Raw genomic sequence first — 24,500 nt, 5'->3', positions numbered from 1 at the left:
TCATCGGACGCGGAGGTAGGAGGGGATGGAGTAGTTGAAGAGCAAATAGTCCATTTTGTATAAATTAAAGAGTCTCCTTTGGTAGAAAGGGCTAATGTCCTGGAAGAACTGGGCCGTCATGTCATCCGTCGTCCTGGTGGTCTTGGACGAAGACGGGAACTTGATGCTCGTGTCGGCCCCAACCAGCTGGAGGATGTAGTTGGCATCTTCAGCCAAGGTCTCGTACTTGCCCACCACATCGTAGTGGACGATGCAGGGGTGGCAGAGCGAGTGCACCCGCTCCCAGTGCTCATTGAAGGGCTCTTCCCGCTGCGTCCGTGGGTCCAGCAGGTAATAGACGAACTCCTCGAAGCGCACATCATCGCCGCGCTCCAGCGCCGCATCGCTGGGCTCCTGCCGGTGCCGCCGGATGATCTTGGTGCCGTAGCGCTTGTGGAAGGCCGTGTTGTAGCTGCGGGTGAACTTGTTGCGATACGCCGAGACCAAGCGTTCGAAGGGCTCCCGCACAAAGATGAACTTGAGGTAGGTGCGCAGGCGGCGGTTGATCTCAGGGATGCTGTACTCGGAGAGGGTGCGCAGGTTGGACGAGACGTGCGCCTCGTTGGCGGGGATTTCCAGCGGGTCCCGGTACTTGCCTTGCCCCGTCAGGACCATCATCACCCGCTTCCAGTTAGTGCAGGCCACTTTGGGCACGTAGCAGTAGAGGAGCCCGTGTGTGTCATCCACCACCAAGTGCCGCAGGTCATCCGGGTGCAGGAGACGCCGCTTGCGGGTGTAGCGGTTGCAGATGTTGCTCAACAGCTCCCGTCTCTGCTGGTGAACTGCCTGCAGCGACGACTGCTCAAACTAGGGGGAAAAGAAAGAGATGGTCACCAGCTTGGCCATGGCACGGGGGTTGGAACTAGATGAACATAAGGTCCTTTCCAACCCAAACTACTCTATGATTCTATGTTGATCATGCCCTACACACAAGACTTGGCCCATGACTGTCCCCATTCCATCCCCTTTCCTGGGTTTGGCAGTCACCCATGTGGGATTTTCGGGGATGGTGTTGACTTTGAACACAGCTTGATTTGGTGCATTTAAGCCTTGGACCTGCTGGAGGCAAAAGAAAGAATAAAATGTGATGAGGAGACAAGTTAAAGGGGGTGAGGGAAGAATGGGTAGTGCAGAGAGTCAGTAAAGGGAATATTTGTTACAGCATCCCCCACATACTGGGCTAACACTGGAAGGTAAGGTGGGGTGGCAGGGCATAATGGAGGTGCTGCTGAAGATGATGGTGGGGCCCTTCCTGAGTGTTTCAGGTTTCTTCCATATGGGCCAGTCCAATGCCTCAGCGCTGGTCACGGTCTCCTTTGTCCACAGGGATGAGGAGTCCACATATGGTCCTTTTTCTTTATCCCATCTGGCCTTTACATTAAGGCCTGGCAGCTGCTGCATCTACTTCCCCCCTCCAGATATGGGGACGTGACCTTTCCTGTCATGGTTTTCATCAAAACTCCCAAAACGCCAGTAAAACATCTGGGGAAATAAACTATTTCCAGGAACTCGGAGGGGGAAGGTCCCCTCCTCCTCCTCCTGCCCACTCCTTCCCCGTGTTGCTCACGAGGGGTGGAAGGTTTCACATTCAGCCTTGAGATCACCACTGGAAACCTCCAACAGCCTCAACCACAACCACAAACAGCTTCACCACCCGTTTCCTACCCCGGGGGCCGCTCTGACCCCACGGAGATGTTGCTCTAATGCAAGGCAATGACCCCCATGTGGCAACATGACAACAGCTCCTCCTACAAGGGATGGATTGTTGGATTATGAACCTCATTTCCACAAAAGAAATAACTTTGTCCAGGTCACTTTAGTCACCACTTTCTCCAGGAACCTCACAGGCAGTAACCTGAGTCAGGGGCAGCAGAAAGCCTTCCCATCCCTGCTCCTTCCAAAAGGGAGATGATAAGGGAAAATGTTCAGATGGAGGAAATGCAGGTTAACAAACAAAAACTGCTATCAAGACATGACTTTGATACTGTTGGCTACTTGGATATGAAGAAGAAACAACACATAACAGCATAGTTGAAGAGGCATCCTCATGGTACACCTCCCTGCAACACAGCCAATCCTTCCTGTAGAAACATCTTTTGCTTGCTCATTTTGGACAACAACCAATTGTCCATCACCTTTTATCATCGGAACCACCTTTTGCAAGTGTCAAAAAAATAACAGAGGCATTCTAATAATGTGATTTTTTTTTCCCCTTAATTCCATAATTCAAAACTGTTGGATCAGAGACAGACAGACAGACACTGCAGGCATGGCAACAAAGAAATGTGACTACTTCTCAACAGCCACCCACAGGAATAAGTGCAAGTCTTGCACTCCTTTCAGAGCAAAACTGCTCCCTTCATTTCTTTCTCTTTAAAAGCCAGAGAAATTAACTATCACTTTTAAGGATGTAACACCAGGACATTCCAGTAGCATTAGGGATTGTCGGCATCGCAGCCAAGGAAGTCCACGCTTGCCCTTTCTCCCAGAGAAAATGTTAATTTGGCTGCTTATAGACACAAAAGCATCAACCTAGACAGTAACACAAAGCATCATGTATGGAAAGGAGGACAAGCAGTGACTGCGGCTTCTCCTGCAGCATAATCCTTGCATGGGCAGGGACCCACTAAGCCAACCTGGAAGGGAACATTTCCCTGCACAGACTGTGCCTGGCTGCTCCTTCTTCAGCAAGTGTGGCTGGCACAGGTCAAGGTGATAGAGAGGGCTGAGATAGCCCAGGATTATCAACCCCGCATGGCTGCGTCCAGGTTTATATATATATGCATATACATGTGTGTACATATATATAGCTCTCAACCTAGTAGCATCTACCCGTTATTAGCTGAGAAATGCAGTAATGATGCTCTCGCCCTGCCATGATGGCCCAGAGCTAGCTGGCTTTGAAAGTCTCAGATGCTGAAAGCTCCCACGTTTGCCCAGCTCAGCACACCAGTAATGGAACCATCGGCCCAAGAGCCAAGTTCTTTATCAACAATTACTCCAAAGCAGTGTGATCTTTCCCTATGGACATGGCCAGAGGTTCAGCCATGGGGACCATGGAGTAGTCAGAGGCCCATACACTGGAGGGGTGGAAGAAAGCATCAACCCCCAGCACTCCACTCCCTCTTCATCCATCATCTCCCTTACCTGGTCACTCTCATAGAGGGCCTGGAGTGGGCTGCGACCAGCTTTCCCTTGCCAGGTTGATCCCATAACCCCATCTTCTGCTGGAAAAGGAGAGAGAAAAATCAGATCTTTCAGTTCATTGGCCACCACCAGACAGAAGCTCATTTGTTCTACAAGCCCCAAATGGCATCTTTTGAACCTAAATAAGCACAAGTTAAAATCCAAATCCCATCTTCATTTTCATGTGTTGTATTTTGCTTTAAGTGAAAACTGCTCCAAAAGCACAAATTCACCAGGGTCTAAACTAAACATCCTCCATTTCTGGAACCGTAATTAGGGGGAAATGATGCCCTGACCTCACCAGATTTCATCAGCAGTGCCTGTACGCTTGTGTGCTTGTGGGAAATGACACTTCCTGCAGCACTGCACTGATCGAGATGTGACTCAACGCGAAGGTTTGGGTTCTTCCTCAATCCCCTCTATCAGTTACCCCACAGGAGGGTGAAACAGCATCTGTGCTAACGAAAGATAAGCACAAGACCCAATGTACGCAAGATGCTCGTCCCAGAGGTGCCCTGTTTCACATTTCCAGCCTCAGCCCTCTGCAGATGACAGGGAATGAGATGGACTTTAAAAACTTAGCTCACCGCAGCTCCAATCTGCAAGCAGAGAGCACTGAACCCGAGTCCCATTCCTCGCTGGGGTGATAAACTCCTGTTTAGTTTAAGAGCGTGACCCTGTTGTCAGCAACCCTGCAGCGCAGCAGACGCTTCTCCTATATTTAGTAAAAGCAAAGTGGAGGCGTTTGGTTTTGAGATGAACACGTGCATCAACCAGAACCTTTCTTGCGAAGGACATAACAAACCCTGGCTGGTTCACACTGACCTGAAGCGGCTGGAAATGCAAATTGCTCTTGCTGGCGCTGCGCTGGGACGCAGGGAAATGCCATCCCAGGAAAGGCTTCAGCATCTGGTGCAGAGTCAGGTCATGGACAATGGTATAGGACATGAACAGGGCAACAGGACAAGGGGGAATGGGTTTAAACTTAAACAGGGGAAGTTCAGGTTAGATACAAGGCAGAAGCTCTTCCCTGTGAGGGTGCTGAGGCGCTGGCCCAGGGTGCCCAGAGAAGCTGTGGCTGCCCCATCCCTGGCAGTGTTCAAGGCCAGGTTGGACACAGGGGCTTGGAGCAAGCTGCTCCAGTGGAAGGGGTCCCTGCCCGTGGCAGGGGTTGGAGCTGGAGGAGCTTTAAGGTCCCTTCCAACGCAAACCATTCTATGGCAGGGATGGAGCGGGCTGGCTCGGCTGGAGGATCCTTAGGATGAACAAAAAGCACATCTGCAGTTAACGAACAGAGCGAGCAGAGGCTGAGCAGGTCAGATCCATTCTCTGATTGCTCCAGGCTGCACTTTCCAGTGCTGCTGAGGCAGAGGAACAAGCCTGGCTGGAGCCTGCTGCACTCCTCATGCCTCCTGCCAACAGCCCCAGCAGAAACGCTTGCAAGATGGATCTCCTCCAGCCTTTCCCCAGTGAAGAGCTGGCAGGGAACAAGGCGCCTTCTCCAGATAGCAGCAACCCCCTTGGGATCCCACTGTGCTCACGCTGTTACAGGCTTCCAGGAGGAAAAAGGGGAAGAGAAAGCAAGTAAGGCAAAACCCACGCCGCCAGGACGCTCCTGTGTGGCTGGAGGAGCTGGAGCTGGCAGGGGAGGACACCAATGCTCCACACTCACTGCATCTGTCATCCAAAGCAATGACACCATCCCTGCCGCAGGCACGCGCCAAACCCTTCTGGCCCAACAGCAGGTTTTCATAGGCTTCAACTGCAGGGAAGCCTCCCCCCTCCTCAGAAACTGTCTGCTCACGCTGCACCCAGCATCCCAAGGAGAAAACCAGGCGTGAGGATGAGGTTTGGAGACAGCGTTAAACCCTGCAGCACAGGGGGATGCAGCAGACGCATCCATGCGCAGCATGCGGAGGGCAGCAGTCAATGTGTGTGCCCCAGGACCAAAGCATGGACCAAAGCATCCATCCTCTGCAGGGGTCAGATACCTATGGATACCTACAGCGAGGGATGTGTGCTTGAATGGAGACCGGAGACAGGCTGCCTGTGCACAGAGCATCCCCAGACCATCTGATGGTGCAGACGGGCAATGGCACCTACATACCCCTCTTCTTCCATTCATTCATTCTGAAAGCAAGTCACTCACCCCATTCCCTGTGCCACTGGCTTACGGGATGCTCTGGGATGCTCCTGGGACTCCAAGAAGTTTGGGAAGGCCAAGGAATACTGAAGGATACGGCAGTGTTGAGGAGGGAGTATCATCTGGGTAAATTAATGGTTGGTGCTGCATTTCGGCACCACTGCCCTGAGTACAGCAGGATCTCCCATCATGGGGGAGCTGCCAAGATATTTGCATCCTGGCTTTCCTCCTGACTTTACAGCTTGTTGCTGAGGTTCCCGGATTCCACCACATGCAGTGGTAATCCACAGAAATTGAGTGTTGCCACAATTGCATCCGAAAGCAGGGATATCACTTAGCCAAGATATATCGAGGTTCTGAGGAGGAGAAAACATCAGCCCTTGGCAACTGCTGGATCACCACTTGGATAACGAGTACCAAGACAGTGCCTGTCCATGACCCAAATCCAAAACGTTTTGAAAAAGGAAATATCCCATTTGTTCTTTGTGTCCTCAAAGGATGAGGTAAGGAAATAAGGAGGGTGCAGAGCAAGTGACCAAAAACCTCCCATGGTAAGGCAGCAACATTGATGCGAAATCACTCAAGATGAGCCTGAAAGGGAGCTCAGAGTCTCCTGTGCTACAAGTGCTTTCAGTCTTTCCTTCAGAGCTTAAAAAGGCAATGTGCTCCTTCCCTCCTTTCCCCCTATAGCACAGATCTGCCCCATCAATCCCAAAGCTATTCCGCAGTGGGCTGACATCGACACCGCAGCAGGATCCGTGTTTCAGTGACTCACCAGCTCTCTTTGGAAAAGGCTAAAGCGAACCTTTAGGTGTACTGGCTGATTGCAAAGACAGCCAGACATGTGTGAGGCGAGGGAAAGACTGGATCATGCCCATTCCAGCCTTCTGGAAGCACCAGAGAAAGGATTTGCTGGTTTGGCTGCAGAGACTCTTTGTTACGGAGGGAGGTTCTCTGCAACCACAACAGCAAATCCAGTGCCTGAACTGAAGAGCTTGGCTTGGAGACAGGGCTCAGACAGCAACAAGCCTGCCAGGCTGACATCAGCATTACCACGGCTTTGGAAAACAGTCTGGAGGAAAGAAAACAAGGAGAAGACGTGGGTGCAAGTGGATAGGGGGATAAAATCAACCCGGCGTTGACAAAGCGCAGCTCATACCCCTGCAACCTCATCTGTCAGTAAAATAAGCCATTCCCGTAGATCAAGCTCATGTGGTAGATGTTCACCCAGATATAACGCGTGAGATACGGCACACCGCAGGAAATGGGGACTTCAGGCAGAGGAGATGAGGTTTAAAAGGCGAACTCTAAGGGATGCAAGCAACTGGAAAGCGGGCGGCATTCACGTAATCCATCTCTGATGTTTTACTTTGGAGTAATGAGTTGATATAGAAATAGAATGAACTGACGATGGCCAAAGCATTGAGAAAGGCAGCCATGGCTGGGAGAGACAGACACCAAACAGGGAAACTCAAGCTGTTTCCTGGAGGGGAGTGGAAATTCAGCAGAGTTTAATGTCACAATGTTGGAATTCAGCAGCCTCTGCTGCTTTGCTGCTGGAAGTGGCAGGAGGTCCCAGATGCAACACAGAATCATAGAATCAGCCAGGTTGGAAAAGACCTTTAAGATCATCAGGTCCAACCTTTACCCTAACACTGCCAAGTCCACCGCTAAACCATGTCACTAAGGGTCTCATCTACACAGGTTTTTAACACTTCCATGGGCGGTGATTCCACCACTGTCCCTCACAGCCTCTTCTGATACCTGACCACCCTTGTGGTGAAGAAATTGTTCCTAATATCCAATCTAAACCTCTCCTATCACAGCTTGAGGCTGTTTCCTCTTGTCCTATCGCTGCTCAGGAGAAGAGACCAGCCACCTCCTGGCTCTATCCTCCTTTCAAGTAGTTGTAGAGAGTGATAAGGTCCTTCCCCAGACTAAACACCCCTCAATTCCCTCAGCTGCTCCTCATCAGACTTGTTCTCCAGACCCATCACCAGCTCTGCTGCCCTTGTCTGGACACACTCCAGCAACTCAGTATCTCTTGCAGTCCCCTTCCTCTGTACAGGGCAAGAGGCTATCAGCTGCCAGTCATATAAAAGGGCAAATGAAGTCCAGAAACATACCAGGTATTTGCCATGGAAGCAAAAAGACACCAATACTATTTCCCATAGCACTAGTACCCTTCACCTGCAGCACTGACAGCTCAGCTCTCCTGGGACCAAGGCAGACCCAGAGCTGATGACAAGGGCTGTGGGGCAATCAGACAATCCCAGGACTTGCTCCCCATGGATGTGTGTGCTGAGCCAGAATGGGATAGTCCCCTGGGAACAGGCCAGCAGAGAGGGATGGGAAGTGTTTCACATGCAGAACATCTCCATGCCCTGACTCAAGTGCCAACTCGGAAGAGGCTTGGAAACCCCAGCTCTGTGGGAGTCTGGCTGAGATGCAGCAGGAGGAATCCCAGCTCCTGTTGGGCTGGAGGATGGAGCTTTCAGGCATTTTCCAGGCTGGACCCTGCAGCCACCAGGAGCCAAAAGCTCCACTTGTGAATATGAATATATGAATTATATTATATATATTATAATTATATAATATATATAATATATATATATATAATATAATATAATATATGAAACACTGGAGAGGGTTAAAACCTGGAGATTCAGTGGTCTCCAGCCAAGAGAAGTGAAGGGACAGCACCCATGAGAATGCACCCAGGGGCCCCAAGCAGCTCATCCTGACCCCGCTGCTGTCTCACAGCCCCGGCTTCGCTTCCTGTTGTGTCTGCACAAAACCTAAAAAAAGAGAACAGCAAATTGTGGTGCCTGCTCACCCAGAATGATCCGGCTGAGCGATAATGACAGCCTGCAGCTCCCTGTGGGTGAGTGGGACTCCTGCCTGCTCGGGGCTGCAGGAAGACTCAGCTCTCATTGTAGCCCCACTGGGAAGGGGATGCTCTATCTCAGGCCAAAAACCCCTTCTGAACTTGGGGGAGTGGGATGTGAAGCCATCACATTTGTGATGGATTCACGTTTGTGATGGAGTCTGGACCTGAACATAGGAAAAGGTACCAATGACATGAATTGGCTGCCTGGCACATATGGCACACATGCAGCAGGAAGAAGAGAAAGAAGAGTTGCCAGTGAGAAACAAGTAAGAACAGTATGACTGCTCTTTACCAAAACGGGAAACAACAGCCAGAGCTCTACAGTGTAAAGGGATTGGTCAGTGGGAGAGCCAGAAATGAGGACCTGGATCTCTGTGGGCACAGCAATGAGCTGCTCCAGACAGCACTGATGCCTCTCCAGCACCTGCAATGGCAATGAGCAAGTGCTTCAGTCATAGCAGGGATGCCTCACTCATCCCTGACTGCAGAAACGCAGCCTCATGGAGACAGGCTCATAGCTGTTAAAATAACTGCACCCAAGAGACACGGAGAGGATCTTGCCATCTAATTTAAGAGAGTTACTCCAAGCCAAGCCCTTGCTGCAGCCACTGGCTGCTGAATCAGTCCAAATCTCAATTTCAACATCCAAGAGGGAAAAAAAAGCCCTGCTTGGAAGGCTCAGAGCTATTGGGTTCAGCAGTGCTGGTCCCAAGGAAGCGGTTTCATTCTAGGAAGCTCTGGCTTTTCTGCTTGGGCTCGTACTGGTGGAGAACACATTTGTTCACTTCCACATAAGCACAAGGGCTGGTTGTTGGGTTGGTTTATCTTAAAGAGAAATACTTTGCAAAACAAGGGCCCAAACACCACAATCCCACAGCAAACTCCAGGCCCTCTGACTTAACACTGCTGAAGGTAGCGACCTCTCTTTGATGGAGATGATCAAATCAGCGACCGCTTGCTACCCTGCAGGCTGCATTCAGCTGTGAAACAGCATGGTAATACTGTCATTCACACTCCCTCAGTGCTAAGGGAGCACCTCTGAGAATTAAAACCAGCACCCATCCCTATTTTTACTCTTACTGTAAGGTTTTGAGTTGGGAATGCAAGCTTTTGGCTTCAGCAAAGAGGCAATCCGACCGACTTGGAATCCTGCGACTGCTCATTTGTACTGCATCTAAAAAGCCAGGGATACAGGAAATATGAAACACTAGAAAGGAAAAGGAATCCAACAGCAACATGCTTGATTTGCTTAAACACAGCCTTCAGCTTTGTGAATTCAGACACAACCAGCTCCTGGGGCAGGTCTGCAGGCAGGCACATCCCTGTCCCCTGCAAAGCCAAGTGATCTAATGGCATCCCTCCATGTCACCAGCTGAGCACAGCCCCCAGGCATCAACATAGGACCTGGAAGCTCAACTGCCCCTCTGAAACAACTGAATAAGTTCTTCTCTCACCAGCACTGAATCCTAACTTTCAGGCTCAGAAACTGCCTCCAGGTAGCTTGGGTTTGGGCCATACAACTCCATTTTCAAGCACAGACGTCACATGGATGTCACCATTGTTATTCATCTCCATCTCCAGCCAGGAGCCGCCACCTCTCACAAGGAGCATCACAGCAGCTTGGCAACTGTCATTGACGTCACACACCCCAGGAACACAGACAACCCAAATACGCCTGTTCTCGCAGGGATGGGGAGTAAAACACACGCCCGAGACTGAAGCTCAACTGCTTGTCCATCAAAGGGTTTAATGAAGAGTATTTCATTGCTTTTACCATTACGAGGTCACTGCTGTGCATTTGCAAAAGGCACTTCCTCAGTGGTACCCACAGGACATGGGCTGTAAAACCTGTGCTTGCTTTGGGGCTGAGCAACAGATCATTGGGACCTTTGGCTCCTTGTTTAGAGGTCCAGCTGAATGAGACAAGTACAGCATCATGCCCAGAGACAGGAGTGCTCTCCATCGGGAGAATGCTCCAATTCGGTTCACATGGTCTTGACTTAACGCTGCCTCATCCAGCAGAAATTAAGCCAACCAAGTGACTTGAACTTGGCTGGATCAGACAGAACCGAGTCCCAGCAGCACGAGGATGCTTGAAACCTTAGCTCAGGCTTTTTTCCACTGCTACATGTCACCTACCATCCCCCCGAGGCCCTTCTGAAACAGCCAAACCAAGTAATTCACCCACCACCACCACCCCCTCCACCTTCCAGCACTTAGAAACTGCAGAGGGATAAACAGGGATGTGTTGCAAAGCGGCTACCCACAAAGCTAAAGGAAAAGCCACAGATAAAAGCAGCTTGGAGGCAAACCTGAGCCGGGCAAGACAGGACGTGCCTATGAGGAGGTTTACACAGAGAACAGCCCAGGTACGACAGGCTTTTCGCCCAACAGCTCGGAGGGATGACCCCACACGTGCTTCCATATGGGAGATGGTGGTTTTGCAGCACCACACGCACCAGGGTCACCTGAAAGTGATGTTTTAGCTGCTGTGCTCAAGTACCATTTCAGGGTGAGAAGAGGGAGAAGAAGAAGAGGGATGAAGGCTGCACAATGGTCCACTCCTGCCAATTGAGGAGCCCTACCAGCCACTGTCACACAGACCTTCTTCCCCTGGAAATCTCCCCCTTTTCCCCAAAGGACTCTTTTGGCTTTCTGGGAACCTACTTAAGGCAGCCATAGACAGCTCTTGAAAGGTGATGGGACACGCCATCCCCAGCTCTCATTTTCAGCCCATGTCTCTGCTGATGAAGAACCCCCAGTACCTCCTTTCCAGCTATGTTCCTAATAAGAGGTATCCCAGGCAATCACCTAAGGTGGCACTTCTCACTCCTGAGGAAGCCCTGCTGTACAGACCTCGCAGATAAGAGGGAAAGGAGCATTTTCCAACCTCCTTCCACTAAATGCACATGCTCCATAGACACTATCCCCTGGGCAAACCCTCCTGCAGCATTTCCAGCCCCAAACCACACAGCTCCTACGCACACAGAGATCTCAAGGTATTGGGCACCATCACAAGGTGTGCAATCACCTCCTTGCAGCTTCTCCAGAGTCCCAGGGCTGTGTGGCACCAGTGCATGGTAACAGCAGCCGAGCTTCCTGGCACTAAGGGCTGTCTCCCTCCAGCCAAGAACCACACTGTGAAGAGGGGACAATGAGTCACTGTTTTACATGGGATAATTTGATCGACCACGTCTCCTTTAATGGGAAAAACCATTCCCTCTTCTTGGGATGTGCACTGCTCGAAGGCAGCGGTCCATGGGCAAGAGCTGGGCAAAGGAGCGTGATGCCTTCAGGAAATGTTAATGCAGGGTGTGGATGAATGTCCTAAGCTATTCTCTATGGAAAGTGATGGATGGGATGAGTACACGTCCTGCTCTCATTCCAGCCAGACAGGGAACGGCGAAGCCTGCCAGAGGTTGTGGGGAATGTCTGGGGTGGAAATGCATGGCCTCGGGAACTGAAATAGGACCAAACATCCAAGTATACCTGCCTTTATCTGTGCAGGAGATGCCTGATGTCTGCACAGTCATCTGCTGTCTGGGACCCTGTGCCATGGCTTACAGGATGGGAGTGCCTCTGGCATGCTGCACTGGGGGATGGAGCTCTCTCTGCCTGATACTGGGGCACTTACACCATCCACAAAGTGCACATCACTCACAGCCTGGGGCTCTCGAGCACAGAAGTCTGAGGGCAAACAGATATGGGCAGCCCAGGAGCCTCGAGCATACTAAACCATAGAACCCCAGACTGGTTTGGGATGAAGGGACCTTAAAGCTCCTCCAGCTCCAGCCCCTGCCACAGGCAGGGACCCCTTCCACTGGAGCAGCTTGCTCCAAGCCCCTGTGTCCAACCTGGCCTTGAACACTGCCAGGGATGGGGCAGCCACAGCTTCTCTGGGCACCCTGTGCCAGCGCCTCAGCACCCTCACAGGGAAGAGCTTCTGCCTAAGGTCTGTGATTCACTCCTCAGGGTTTGCTGTGCCTTTGGCACACACCGTGGCTGGAAACAGGACACAAGGTGAGGCCAACCACTGCCACATCACAGCCTGCGTGTCCCATTCAGCACCATGGGGGATGTGAGATGGGAGTGGGGCAGCAGTCCAGCATTCAGAGCTATTTTGGGTTTTCTCCAAACCACTAAAAAAGAGGGATGTCTGCTCAATGCTCTCCAAAGAACCATGGCAACACTGCTGACAACGTCACCTCCATGGTCCACTTCTATTAATCCTCTTACAGATCCAGCAGGAACCACAGGGCATGGTGCTGGCTTTTCACCATCCGAGGCGTGCAAGCCAGTATGACCCTGAGTGCAGCCCCACCAGCACCCTACAATGGACACATCCCACCAGGCTGCAGGGACACTTATGTGTCAGAAGGGACAATGAGCTCCTGTGTGTGTTTTGCTTCTCGTGCCTGGATGCCAAAGCCAGCCCACAGAGTATTTGCAGTGCAAGCTCAGCATTCTGCAGTGAACGCTGGAGCTGACGGGTTAGCAGTGATGGGTCTGCAGCCAGCTCCATCCTCCGTATGCTGCACAAACTGCTCCAACAGCAGCCCCAGAGGCGCTGGGAGGCCTGGGGGGTGTTGTCAGTATTGTTTTAAGCTGCCACAAAAAGAACATGAAACTCCTGACATGAAATGGGATCTGCACATCCTGCGCTAGTTCAGGTTTCTGCTGCGTGTCTCATGCACTGGGAAGGAAAATAACCATTATCCTAACCCTTTTTGCTCCTCTTTCCCCCCTCCCTCTAACAGGAGACAGCTCCAGCCTCTACCAACTGCCTGGAATAGACTCCTGAACCTGACATCCCTGCTCTATCCAGGCTCCAGCCTCCTGTTCAGGGAGTGCAGGCTGTACACAAGCCAGCGCAGGGACTGGCAGTCGCTGGTTCCAGAAGCGACTGTGATTCAGAGATCTGTCTGCTGGATGTGCTTTAAAACCATCTGAGCATCACTCTTGATGAACTGGGAGGTTCTGCCAATGCCATTAGGAAGACACTAAAATTACATACGGAAGCTCCTTGTTTTCTCTAAAGCCTCCTGAAAGCTCTTTCCTCTCTTGACTCCTGCTTTCTCACATGGCCTTTGTTCCTGAAGGTAATTTTTCCTCACTTCTCACTAATGGCACCTCTTGGACCACCACAGCATCACCAGCCATGCTCAGGGACATACCCAGAGACATCTCAGGCTCTTGTTTTTCAAGGAAGGCTTTTCAACCCCAATTCAGACAACTTGAGCCAGGGATTATCCAGGGAAACTGTTAATCAAGTGATGGAAAAGGCTGACAGCTATAGGGTTAGCTCACAATAAATCATGCAGAAAGGGACAGAAAGAATCCAGCTGCTCCAAGAGACCTGCCAAAGGCATCATCTGTGGGGAACAGAGCCAACAGCAGCTGCTCTGGACACTCTGGATGCTCCATTCAGTGCTTCTTCCTGCACTCTCCTGTCTCCTCAATGGCAGGAGGCTCTGTTCACCTAGTACCAGCCTGAGTCAGATGTCAGAATGGTTTAATAGAAGGATCACAAGCATCTGAGGTGGGGGGATATATTTTGCTGGGGCAGCGTGCCCAGTTCTCTGCTGTCACAAGCACTGTGATTAAGATCTTTATAGGAAACAGAATTCCCAGTATCCAGCAGGAATACGGCCCTCTGCGAGCAAATAAGATATCTGTGCACAAGTACCCTGCAACTTCATGCTTTCAAATGGTTAACTCCCCCTACGAGCCACGCCAGAAGCTTTCCAAGAGCAATTTCTCCTCCCCATTATGCCTGTCGCTCTCCTGGCCCCAGCTGGCTGCCAGCATATATAATGCGAGCCTGACACGCTAGCATTTCCATTCCTTGTCAATAAACTCCTCCTTTCCCGTCTGCTGCTCAGCAGGAATTGCAGCAGAAGGGCTTGTGCTGGCAGTGCCAAAGCAGAGATTCCAGCTGGGATGCACAGGGGATGATTTCCAACTGGCGATGCTGCACCAGAGACCCAGCATCTCCCTGCACACCGTGGTGCTGTCTGTACCTCTGCAGCTCCCATCACCAGGACAGGCTCAGGCAAGCCACTGCTGCAGAAAGCTCTTGGGCTCAGACAGCAGCATGGATCTACCAAGCCAAGAGACCACCTGCACCAGCCTGATACCTTCTGCTCAGCCGAGGCCATGTGCTGCAGGACCAGGACTTGCCCAGAACCTGCCTGCAATCAGGGCTGCTTCAGCAGATGCCCTCAGCGCACAGGTTACCTGCACACACACAGGAAAAAGGAGTCGAACATCGCATGGCTCCAGGACGTGATTGCTTCATCTGCTTCAAGCCATCTTGTCAGCTCTGTAATTGATGGAAGCCTCAATGAACAGATCTAGGAAGAAATGCACACTCAGCAAACCCTTCCCAAGGCAGCGCCCTGCGCACACTGGCTCTGTTCCATGGCTCTCAGCATGCTCTGGGCAGCTGAGGAGCTGTGTCCTGCCTTTCTAAACGACAGCAGGTTGTTAACCTGGGAGACACTGCCACAAGATACACGCCAAGAGGCTTTACAGTGCACTGAAGAGCTGCATGAGCTTGTAGAGGAGGACAGGAGCTAATCACATCTTCCTGGAGACTAGGAAGAACCATCTCCAGCACATAACCTCTCAGCACACTGCCTCCTGCTGCATTTAATAGTGGGCATTGCCTGAGGCCAACAAAGAGCCCTGCCTCCCCAACCAGCACGTTTAGCATGATACAAGCATCTCCAGGGTCACTGCAGCACCGGGACGCAATGGATCCAGCATCACTGGTAGCAACTTCCCTGAGTGGTTGTTGGATTTGCCTCCCTGTTGTCAGTGAAGCCTTGAGAATGGGCGAGAGCAGCAGATGCTTTGAAGACATCTCTCTGCTTTACAGGGAATGAGCAATGGACACCTCAGGAAGAAGGGAACTGGGGGTCCTGCACCTACACGCTGCAGTAGCATCCAACCTGGCCTTGAACACCGCCAGGGATGGAGCATTCATAACCTCCCTGGGCAACCCATTCCAGTGCCTCACCACCCTCTCAGTAAAGAATTTCTTCCTTAGATCCAATCTAAACTTCCCCTGTTTAAGTTTGAACCCGTTACCCCTTGTCCTGTCACTACAGTCCCTGATGAAGAGTCCCTCCCCTGCATCCTTGTAGCCCCCTTCAGATACTGGAAGGCTGCTCTGAGGTCTCCACGCAGCCTTCTCTTCTCCAGGCTGAACAGCCCCAACTTTCTCAGCCTGTCTCCATACAGGAGGTGCTCCAGCCCCTGATCATCCTCGTGGCCTCCTCTGGACTTGTTCCAGCAGTTCCATGTCCTTTTGATGTTGAGGACACCAGAACTGCACACAATGCTCCAAGTGAGGTCTCACGAGAGCAGAGTAGAGGGGCAGGATCACCTCCTTCGACCTGCTGGTCACGCTTCTCTTGATGCAGCCCAGGATACGGTTGCTTTCTGGGCTGCGAGCGCACACTGAAGCCGGCTCATGTTCATTTTCTCATCGACCAACACCCCCAAGTCCATGGTTTAGTGTGAGCTGTCCCTGCCCATGGCAGGGGGGTTGGAACTGGATGATCTTAAGGTCTTTTCCAACCCTGACTGTTCTAGGATTCCACGAGTCTATGGGCATCTGAAGCAGAACTCCCCCAGCATTGTCTGAGGCTCACAATGCCTGCGCCTGCTGATCCTATTAAGCTAAAGGAAATCAATCCCTCCAATACCGCCAGAAGAAACTTGGAAGAGCCCCAGCAGTGAGTGTGCTACCCTGCACCATTGCCAGAAGGAGCAGCCCGGCGCTGCAGACGTGTGCAGGACTCAACTCGCCGCCTGCTCACACCATGAAGGAACACGACCGTGCAGAGATGCTCCCTACGGCCAGGGGAGGGGCAGAGCCCACAGGGCATCGCAGTAAGAGTGGGGATGGGGAATTGCTGACCTCCAACTGATCTGTGCTTATTTCCCAGGTCCTGCATTGAAGAGAGCCCTCGGAACAGGGGAGCCGGCCCTAGAGGCACCCACACCCAGCAGATCCACACAAACATCACCTTTGAACCTCATGTCAACATCACCCATCTTCATGCAAGGTCAGTGAAGCAATATCTGGCTGGAGAGCAGGCTTGGATCAGGTTTCCTAGTGGTGAGGCTGCAAATCCACAGGGAGAGCAGCATTCCAGGAGAGACCACTCAAACCCACTGTCTGATCCCTGGAAGGGCCGGGAGAGCAGCCAGGAGATGGAGGGCTATTAATCAAGTAGCATTTACAATGAAGAATAAGCTGTGAGCACTGTTGTGACAAGAGGCCAGCACTATGGCCTCAGCATCCCTCTGTCCCACAGGTGACAAGGGACCCACATGCCATGCCATGCCCTATGCACTGCTGTGAAGGTGCAGAACATTCCATGGCACACCTTCATGCTCATGTACCATGAGTAGCGTGATCCATCTGGTGTGCCCAGGCTAAAGCCTTGCTGACCTGCCACTGGAGCCATTGCAGGGATAGTGCCACCTTAGGATCACATAATAGGGTTGGAAAGGACCTTAAGATCATCTGGTTCCAACCCCACTGCCATGGGTAGGGACACCTTCCACTACACCACGTTGCTGAAACCTATGACACATCATCATGAGGGTTTGGTGATGGTGATCAGGCAGAGCAGCATCACTGGGAACACCGACTGCATTTGTCTCTCATTGCTCCAGGGCATCAGGGAGGATCATTCATAGGGTAGAGGCAAAGCAGAGGCTGGGAATGGCTGGTGCCTGAGGAACCCAGCTATAGGTCAGGAAGGACCAGAGACTGCACAGAACAGCAAAACTAGGCAGCCACCGAATCCACGTGCGCTCACATGCTCAAAACCAGGTTCTCAACCATTTCTACTACCAAACAGTGACTTTCATCTCAGCACAGAGCTGCCGAAGGATGTGGGTTATGTGGCCAGGCTTTCCTGCACGGGTGGATGGTGACGAGCCATCTCGATGCGGATGTTGCTGCCAAACCCAAGAGCTGCTGCAGTACTAACCAGCGAGCAGATACACTGCTTCCTTCTCCCAGGGAACACCAACTCCCAGCTCTTCCCAGCCAAATTCCCATCAGCCTATCTGCCCATAAATTAACAACTGTTTATCTAATCAAAGCTCATCCAAACATTAAATGCTCAGGGGCACTATGGGGAAGCAGGAGCAGGCAAGTCAGGCTGCAGGAATTCCCAACGGGCTGGATCAAGGCTGGGCACCTCTGTGCCCTGAAGCTAAACCTGCTCGGTGCCATCCCTGCAAGCTAAAAGGCATGGATTTGAGCAAGCTGAACAGATTCTGAATTCCTTCTCTGAGGCAAAGATCTGGTCCATCGAAATCTTTGCCTCTGAGCCTTCAGAAGGTAGGAACTGGAAAGGGTTATAAGGCAGGGGTATTCAGAAGGATACTCACCCCAGCCAGGGGGGCTGCAGAGGGACTGGGAAAAATGAAACCTGCTCATTTCTATGCTGGGGGAGAGCTCTGCTTCCCTCCCAGTAACGTGCCCACCAGCACAAAGATGTGCCCACATCGACTGGTCCTGCCAGGCTGGGCGGGCAGTAGGACAGCACAAGGTTCAAGGTGGATCTCCAATGGCATGGCTGGGATCCTGATCCCAGCCCGTCACCAACTCAGAATCATAGAATAGTCAGGGTTGGAAAGGACCTTAAGATCATCCGGTTCCAACCCCCCTGCCATGGGCAGGGACACCTCACACTAAACCATGGCACCCAAGGCTCTGTCCAACCTGGCCTTGAACACCGCCAAGGATGGAGCATTCACAACTTCCTTGGGCAACCCATTCCAGTGCCTCACCACCTTTACAGTAAAGAATTTCTTCCTTAGATCCAATCTAAACTTCCCTTGTTTCAGTTTGAACCCGTTATCCCTTGTCCTGTCACTACAGTCCCTAATGAAGAGTCCCTCCCCTGCATCCTTGTAGGCCCCCTTCAGATCCTGGAAGGCTGCTCTGAGGTCTCCACGCAGCCTTCTCTTCTCCAGGCTGAACAGCCCCAACTTTCTCAGCCTGTCTCCATATAGGAGGTGCTCCAGTCCCTGATCATCCTCGTGGCCTCCTCTGGACTTGTTCCAGCAGTTCCATGTCCTTTTGATGTTGAGGACACCAGAACTGCACACAATGCTCCAAGTGAGGTCTCACGAGAGCAGAGCAGAGGGGCAGGATCACCTCCTTCGACCTGCTGGTCACGCTCCTCTTGGTGCAGCCCAGGATACGGTTGCTTTCTGGGCTGCGAGCGCACACTTCTCACACTGAAAGTCCACTCTTTAGGCAGGACAAGTCACAGCCTGGGGCTGACCCCGAGACGTATTTGCTGCCTGAGGGCAGTGTGTGAGCAGGGCCACTGTGGTCTGTTTGCTTTTTGCAATCCCTGCGCTGCCTGCAGGGCTCAGACTCACAGCACGCTGCAGGGCACTGCTGCGCTCCGCCAGATTCAGACCAGCAAGAGGGGAGCAGGAATCTGGGGGCTGTTGAATGTGGGGTGTCAGCTGTGGATATTAACCACTGCATCTGGCTACCAGGTCTCCTTGGCTTGCTGGCCCCATGCAAAGCTGGGTTAATCACTCCCGCATAGGACCCAAGTCACACAGAACCACTCCTCACACCCAAATCCCTTGGCTCCCTTTCCCTTCCCTGTTCCCATGTCCTCTGTATGCCCCCTCGGAGCATCACGCTCTCCTTCCAACACAATAAATGAAGCATCGTCTTTGCTCCCTGGCTCATTAAAGCTGTAAGAGAAACAAAATCAAACCACATGTTCCAGCGCTACCTCCTACGCTGGGTGATCTCCTACGGAGGGCATGCAGAAAGTGGAGTTCATCTGAGCAGTGGCCACCCAGCTCCTGGGATACAGAGCAACTCTTTCATCCCACCTTTGCCCATGTAGGGCTTTGATTCAGGCTGAGATTTTGGCTTCCCAGTGGAAGTCACAGGCAATTGGGAGACAGAGAACAGAGCGAGTCCAGGCTGCAGAGGAGACATTTGGGGATTGAACCCTATTTATCTGAGCTCTACAGCTGATTTTACTGGATCGGTTACTGGAATTACATGGGGTGCAAACTTGAAACAGAGCAAAAACTGGACTAGCCAGAATAAATCATGAGAACCAGCTCTGAAGCAAGGCATCTGGAGAGGAGCATCAGCGAAGAGGGACATCTGCACAGGGCAGCAGCATGGGTAGGGTGCATTTAGCAATACCTCCCACTGGCCACCCCTCATGGAAGCATTTTACTGCCAAGGGGACAGCTGTATTTGAAGAAGGGAAAAATTAATAGAGCCATGTGAAACAGTGGGGAAATAGCAGAGGGCTTACAGTTGAACATAGACTTGTCCCAAAGCTGTGGGGACAGAGACAGGGTGTCCTTGCTTACAGCAGTGCAAGCTCCGCATGTACACGTATGGGAGAGAGCAGACTGGTTGGAACTGGATCACAGAGGGTGGGAATTCTGGGTTCAACTCTCCATGGACAACAGTCCCTCTGCCTATGAATGATTTTACTGGGGGGGGGGGAAACATGACCAGGTCTTAAGGTAGCTCCATTTGTCTCTGTTGTCAGCATCAGCGCAAGCAGGAGCTAGGCATGGCGATGCTCATCCCAGCGCTACTCGGTGAGATGCTCCCTCCCTCTCAGACCACTAACATTCTTTAACTGCCTTTAACAAGGAAAGTTCTGGGCCTTTGCCCAGCTGTTCCTTAAAGCCTTAATGTGAAACATCCCCCCTTTGGCCCCACAGAGGTATTTGGGGAGTTAAGCTCTTCTCTGGGTACTCAGCTCCGAGGGGGAGTAATGGGAGTTAAGCACCTAATGCCTTTGTAGTTTCTTGGCTCCTGATAGGAGTCCTGGGTAGGACAGCTGTGTTTGGACTGGGATTAAGATGGAGGGTTTCATGCTCTCCATTTGGATGCTTGCAGGACGCAAGGACCAAGAAAGAAACTCCAGCATGTAATAAACCCACTGTGTGAGCACTCATCTCCCTGGCTGATGAGCACCACAAGGTCCTTCCTGCACCTACACAGACAAAGGACTCACTGCTCCCAGAAGATGTTTTTGTGGAATCCCTTTTGCAGGATAAAAAGGGGTTTGGGGAATGGGGACAAAGCGGAAAGTGCAGGTGGAATGTGCTGCCAGAGAGAAACAGCCAGAGGGATGCTGGAGGGATGTAAAGGCTGGATCCACCTGGAAGACCCACTGAAACGCTAAGCCTCTTCTGCAGGGACAGAGTTAACTCTGGGTGTGCCAAGTGCCCTCCTTCCCCCTCCCAGCTCCCTCCCACAGATCAGAGATTATCAGAAGCTGTATGAAGCCAAGAAGGACCAGAGAAAGCATTCCTCATCCAAAGCCTGGCTCTCAGGAGCAGATGGGCTTCATTACTACCCTGTCTTCAGCACTGGAATGGGCAGATTCTTTTACCACAGCAGGTCACAGCTACAGCATTTCATGTCTTCTTCAAACACAGCTTTCTAGCTCACTTTACCCAATGCCTTGGCTGACAAACATCCAAGTCCTTTGAGCACTGGCTCCTCCTGCATCCCGGGCGTGCCATGACCGGGAACCTGAGCTGGGCAAAAGTGCCCCATTACAAAAGCAAACAAACCAAAGCAGAAAGACCAGCACTGTCTCAGAGCACATCTGGGATTCCACATCGCTGCCCCTCCTGCAGCATTGACCAGGGTGAAGGCAGCGTTATCTGGATGGATGAGGACATACATCAGCCAGCTGCAAATACAACCTGGTCTCACAAAGCCCTGGCTGGGTGAACCACACTCATGTCCCAAAGCAGAGCCTGAATTACAGCCTCAAAATACCTTTAAACAATGGGAAGGAACTGAGGTCTAAAATAGGCTCTTTCCAGTCTGGGAAAAAATCCCTGCTTTGTAAGGGTCTGCTAACATCTAAGTGTCAGTATCCCTGTTCAGGCAAGGTATAGGTGCATTTGTAGGTTGAGAGACCTCAATCAAATCACTTATAAACTCTACATCTGTAATTATTTGTCCCCCTGAAGGGACAAATCTTTAGGGACAAGGATGGAGCTGACCCAGAGTTCACAAGAGCAACCACAGACTATGGATGCATAGCTTAGAAAACCTGAAAGGCCAGATTTGCAATCATCAGAAGCAGGAGTTTCTCCAGGACCTGCTTGTACTGGGCAATAGGAAACCATCCCAAAGAGTGGTGGCAACAGGCATCTTCTACATCCATCTTGGTACATCAAAAGGCTGCTAACCACACCAAAACCATGAGGCGTGGTTTCCTGCCTGTGATATGTGCTACGTGCTGCTAAAGAGATGTAAGAGGCAACAGTTGGATGGTGCAGTCAGGCAGAACTGGAGCAGAAATAAAGCAGCATGTTGAGATGGAGGGGTTTTCCTTCTTTCTTACTGGAGAAGGTGATTCAGTGCTGGAACAAGCTGGAAACAAGAGGAAGTAGAGCATGCCCCGTCACACAGGCTGTAAGCCTGGAGTGAGATAGCTGAAGGCCAACAGGACAGACAGGTTATCACCACCCTGAAGTGAGCAGGGGACCCCATGGATGGGGGAGAGCAAGGACTACAGCCCGTGTCTGCTCCCTGGTACAGCCAGCAGCAAGGAAAGCCAACATAAACCAGCCAGGGATATGAAGGCTGTACCCTTGAGCACATGAACCCACAAGTTGGGCTTGATCTTAAGTCTTTTCCAACCTAGTTGAGTCTACGATTCTATGTGATGCTATCCCTCAGGAGCACCCACCTCTCCTGAGGCTGGCAAACCCACCAAGCCCACTTCAGCCTCTGGGAGAGAGACAACGGGGGATTCTGCTACTGACTCCAATACAAGCACATCCAGCACCAAAATAACCAACTCGGTGGCATTCAGCTATTTCAGCACACGCCGGAGCGTGGGTGTTCCTAAGGCAGAACAAGAAACCCTTATTTCAGCACAGCCACGGAGCTCAGCGCAAACCGCTCCAGCGCACGACCGCCCCAATGGAGCTACAAGTGGGAAATGCAAACGGAGCAGTTTTCTTCCCATTTTCCTCCCATTTTCCCGCTCGCTGAGCTGAGCGAGCCCTTAGCACTCTCACACTTAAAGGTTTCTGGTTATTCCATCTTTCTTCCCATGTCGTTTTCCTTGTCCTGGTCACCGGATGGTTCATTGTCTATGTTAGCAAGGCTTAATTCAGCACATTGTACGTAACAGACTGTGGGTGGCCAAGTCAACCTGCTGAAGCCTGCTAAAGGATCTGACTGTTCCAGGGGGAAACTCACAGCACTGCTGCTTCTCCTAGCATTTGTCTTCATTATTGTACAGAAAGCAAATGACACCGGATAACCAGAACTCCAAAGAACCTCCAGGCAACCATCGCTTTAAAGATGACATTTTTTGTCTGCGAACTTTTTACCTATTATTATGACTTGTAACTTCCAAACTTCAAGTAACTGGTCTCAGCTTTGCTTTCCTTTAGGGTAAAAAGAAAAGCAGCATTTTTCCCTTGCTTCTTTTCTGTTTATAGCAATGACCTTTCCTCTGTTAGTGCAAATTTTTCACAGGACTGAAGAGGAAAGGGAAAACTGTAAAGTGAAAAATAATAAGGGAAAGAAAGGGCACAAAAATGAAGGCTGGAACCAGGGAGACAAGTAACTGTGCCTAGAAAATAACCGGGTTTTAAAGGGCATGAGCATCACTTGAATTCACCTCTAATGTGCTCCCCACCCTCGCAAATGGGCTGCCACTGCAGACAAACCCCACCTGAGGATCCTACCCCAGACCTGTGACCATCTACAGCACCTTTAGCAATCACACTGCCCCAGGTGAAGAGATTTGCAGCTCATTAAGGGTGCTGCATCTCCTAGAGCCTCATCTGGTGCTTCTCAAGGGGTCGTTCCTGACTGGAAAACCCCTAAACCCCTGGTGAGATGCCATCACCATCACTTGCTTTCTCTGACCTGATGGGAACTCTGTATGAAACAGCGCTGAGATCACCCAAAGGATTAAAGTCAGCTCAGCACAGAAAGTTCTGCTGACTCAGACACGCAGAAGTCTCTATTTGAAAAGCAGAGTCCTGAAAAGAGCCACGTTTTCCAGTCAAACACTAAAAAGCAAACCTAAGGTAAAACACAACCATCTTCCCATTAGAAGCCCTGGAAATCAGAGCCGACTCAGTGCTGCACTTTATGGAGTCCCAATACTAAAGTAAGACGCACGTATCACTACTTTAAAACAGAGTTACTCCAGAATACAGCACTGACCATGCTCTGCTGGGATTACTGAATTCATTTGACAGACTTCACATGCTCTCCTACAAATAGGAAATGCTTGCCCAAACCTAACTGCTTTTCAATCTTATCCAGCCAACAAGTTAAGGCTGTATCTATTTATAGGCAAGGAAACACATTTAAGTGATGGAGCAGCCCCTATAAAAGGAAAATCACTTTTCATTTAGTTCCCCCTGATAAAATCTAACATTTCAGGCAAATCAGCCATCTGACTTTTAAGGTGGAACTTTAAAGGCCCCATTGATGGATTGCTGCTGTAAGCACAGAACGTTAGTACATTGTTAAAACTACAGGCATTACCCAACAACGTCTCTTAGGGGAAGAGGAGCCGATTTCCCCCAGAGAGCAGAAAGCAGGCAGGGAAATGAAGAACCTGCAGAACAAAACTGTTCATATTGTAGCTCAGAATCGTTTCCCAGTGTGGAAGATGGTTGTAAGAGCACACAGTAAAGTCCCTTGAGCAAATCAACCAGATTCCCCAGGAATTTTAGTGGCCGTGGCTGTGAAACGGGCACTCACGGAACAGAACAGCTCTTCCCTCCCTTATCCCGGCACAGCCCCGGGAGCATTCGTGCCCCGCTCTCACCGGACGGGACGGGCACCGCAATGAAGTTTGCTTTAACAATACAACAGGAATCGCTGCAGACGATACCGGCCCCGCACCGCCAGCAAACCCAGCAGCGAGGCTCCCAGCCCCGAAACGAGCCGAGTTCACCGGCGCACCCGAACTCCAGCTCCCCCGTGGCTCGGTCCCGCTGGACCGCACCAGACCCCGCGGTGATGGCCGGAGCCGGCTCAGCGCTGCCCGCGGTCCCGCACCCCTCTCCGCGGCGGACCCACCTGGGTGGAAGCTGCTCTGGAAGTACAAGACGCCCAGCAGGAAGGAGCCGAGCCCGGCGGCCAGCGCCATCCGCGGCGCCCGGCTCCGCCGCATCCCGCGGCCGCGCAGCGCCCCGCGGACAGGGCCC

At 51.5% G+C, this 24,500-nt stretch overlaps 1 protein-coding gene across 1 annotated transcript; it reads right to left on the bottom strand.

The window, feature by feature from the left end:
* CHST13 (carbohydrate sulfotransferase 13) lies at positions 1 to 24,500 on the bottom strand (the record flags this gene model as incomplete). The annotated part of the gene is made up of 3 exons (XM_080625238.1): positions 24,373 to 24,500; positions 3,187 to 3,266; positions 1 to 846 (listed from the first exon to the last, which is right to left on the bottom strand). The coding sequence occupies exons 1-3, from the start codon at positions 24,464 to 24,466 to the stop codon at positions 1 to 3; spliced, it is 1,020 nt and encodes a 339-aa protein (XP_080481364.1). The 5' UTR covers positions 24,467 to 24,500.

This window comes from Psittacula echo (assembly GCF_963264785.1).
Source record: "Psittacula echo genome assembly, chromosome: 9".
In the NCBI taxonomy this organism is placed as follows: domain Eukaryota; kingdom Metazoa; phylum Chordata; class Aves; order Psittaciformes; family Psittacidae; genus Psittacula; species Psittacula echo.
Note: the sequence above shows the minus strand (reverse complement) of the source record. Positions and strands in the feature narration are given on the sequence as shown.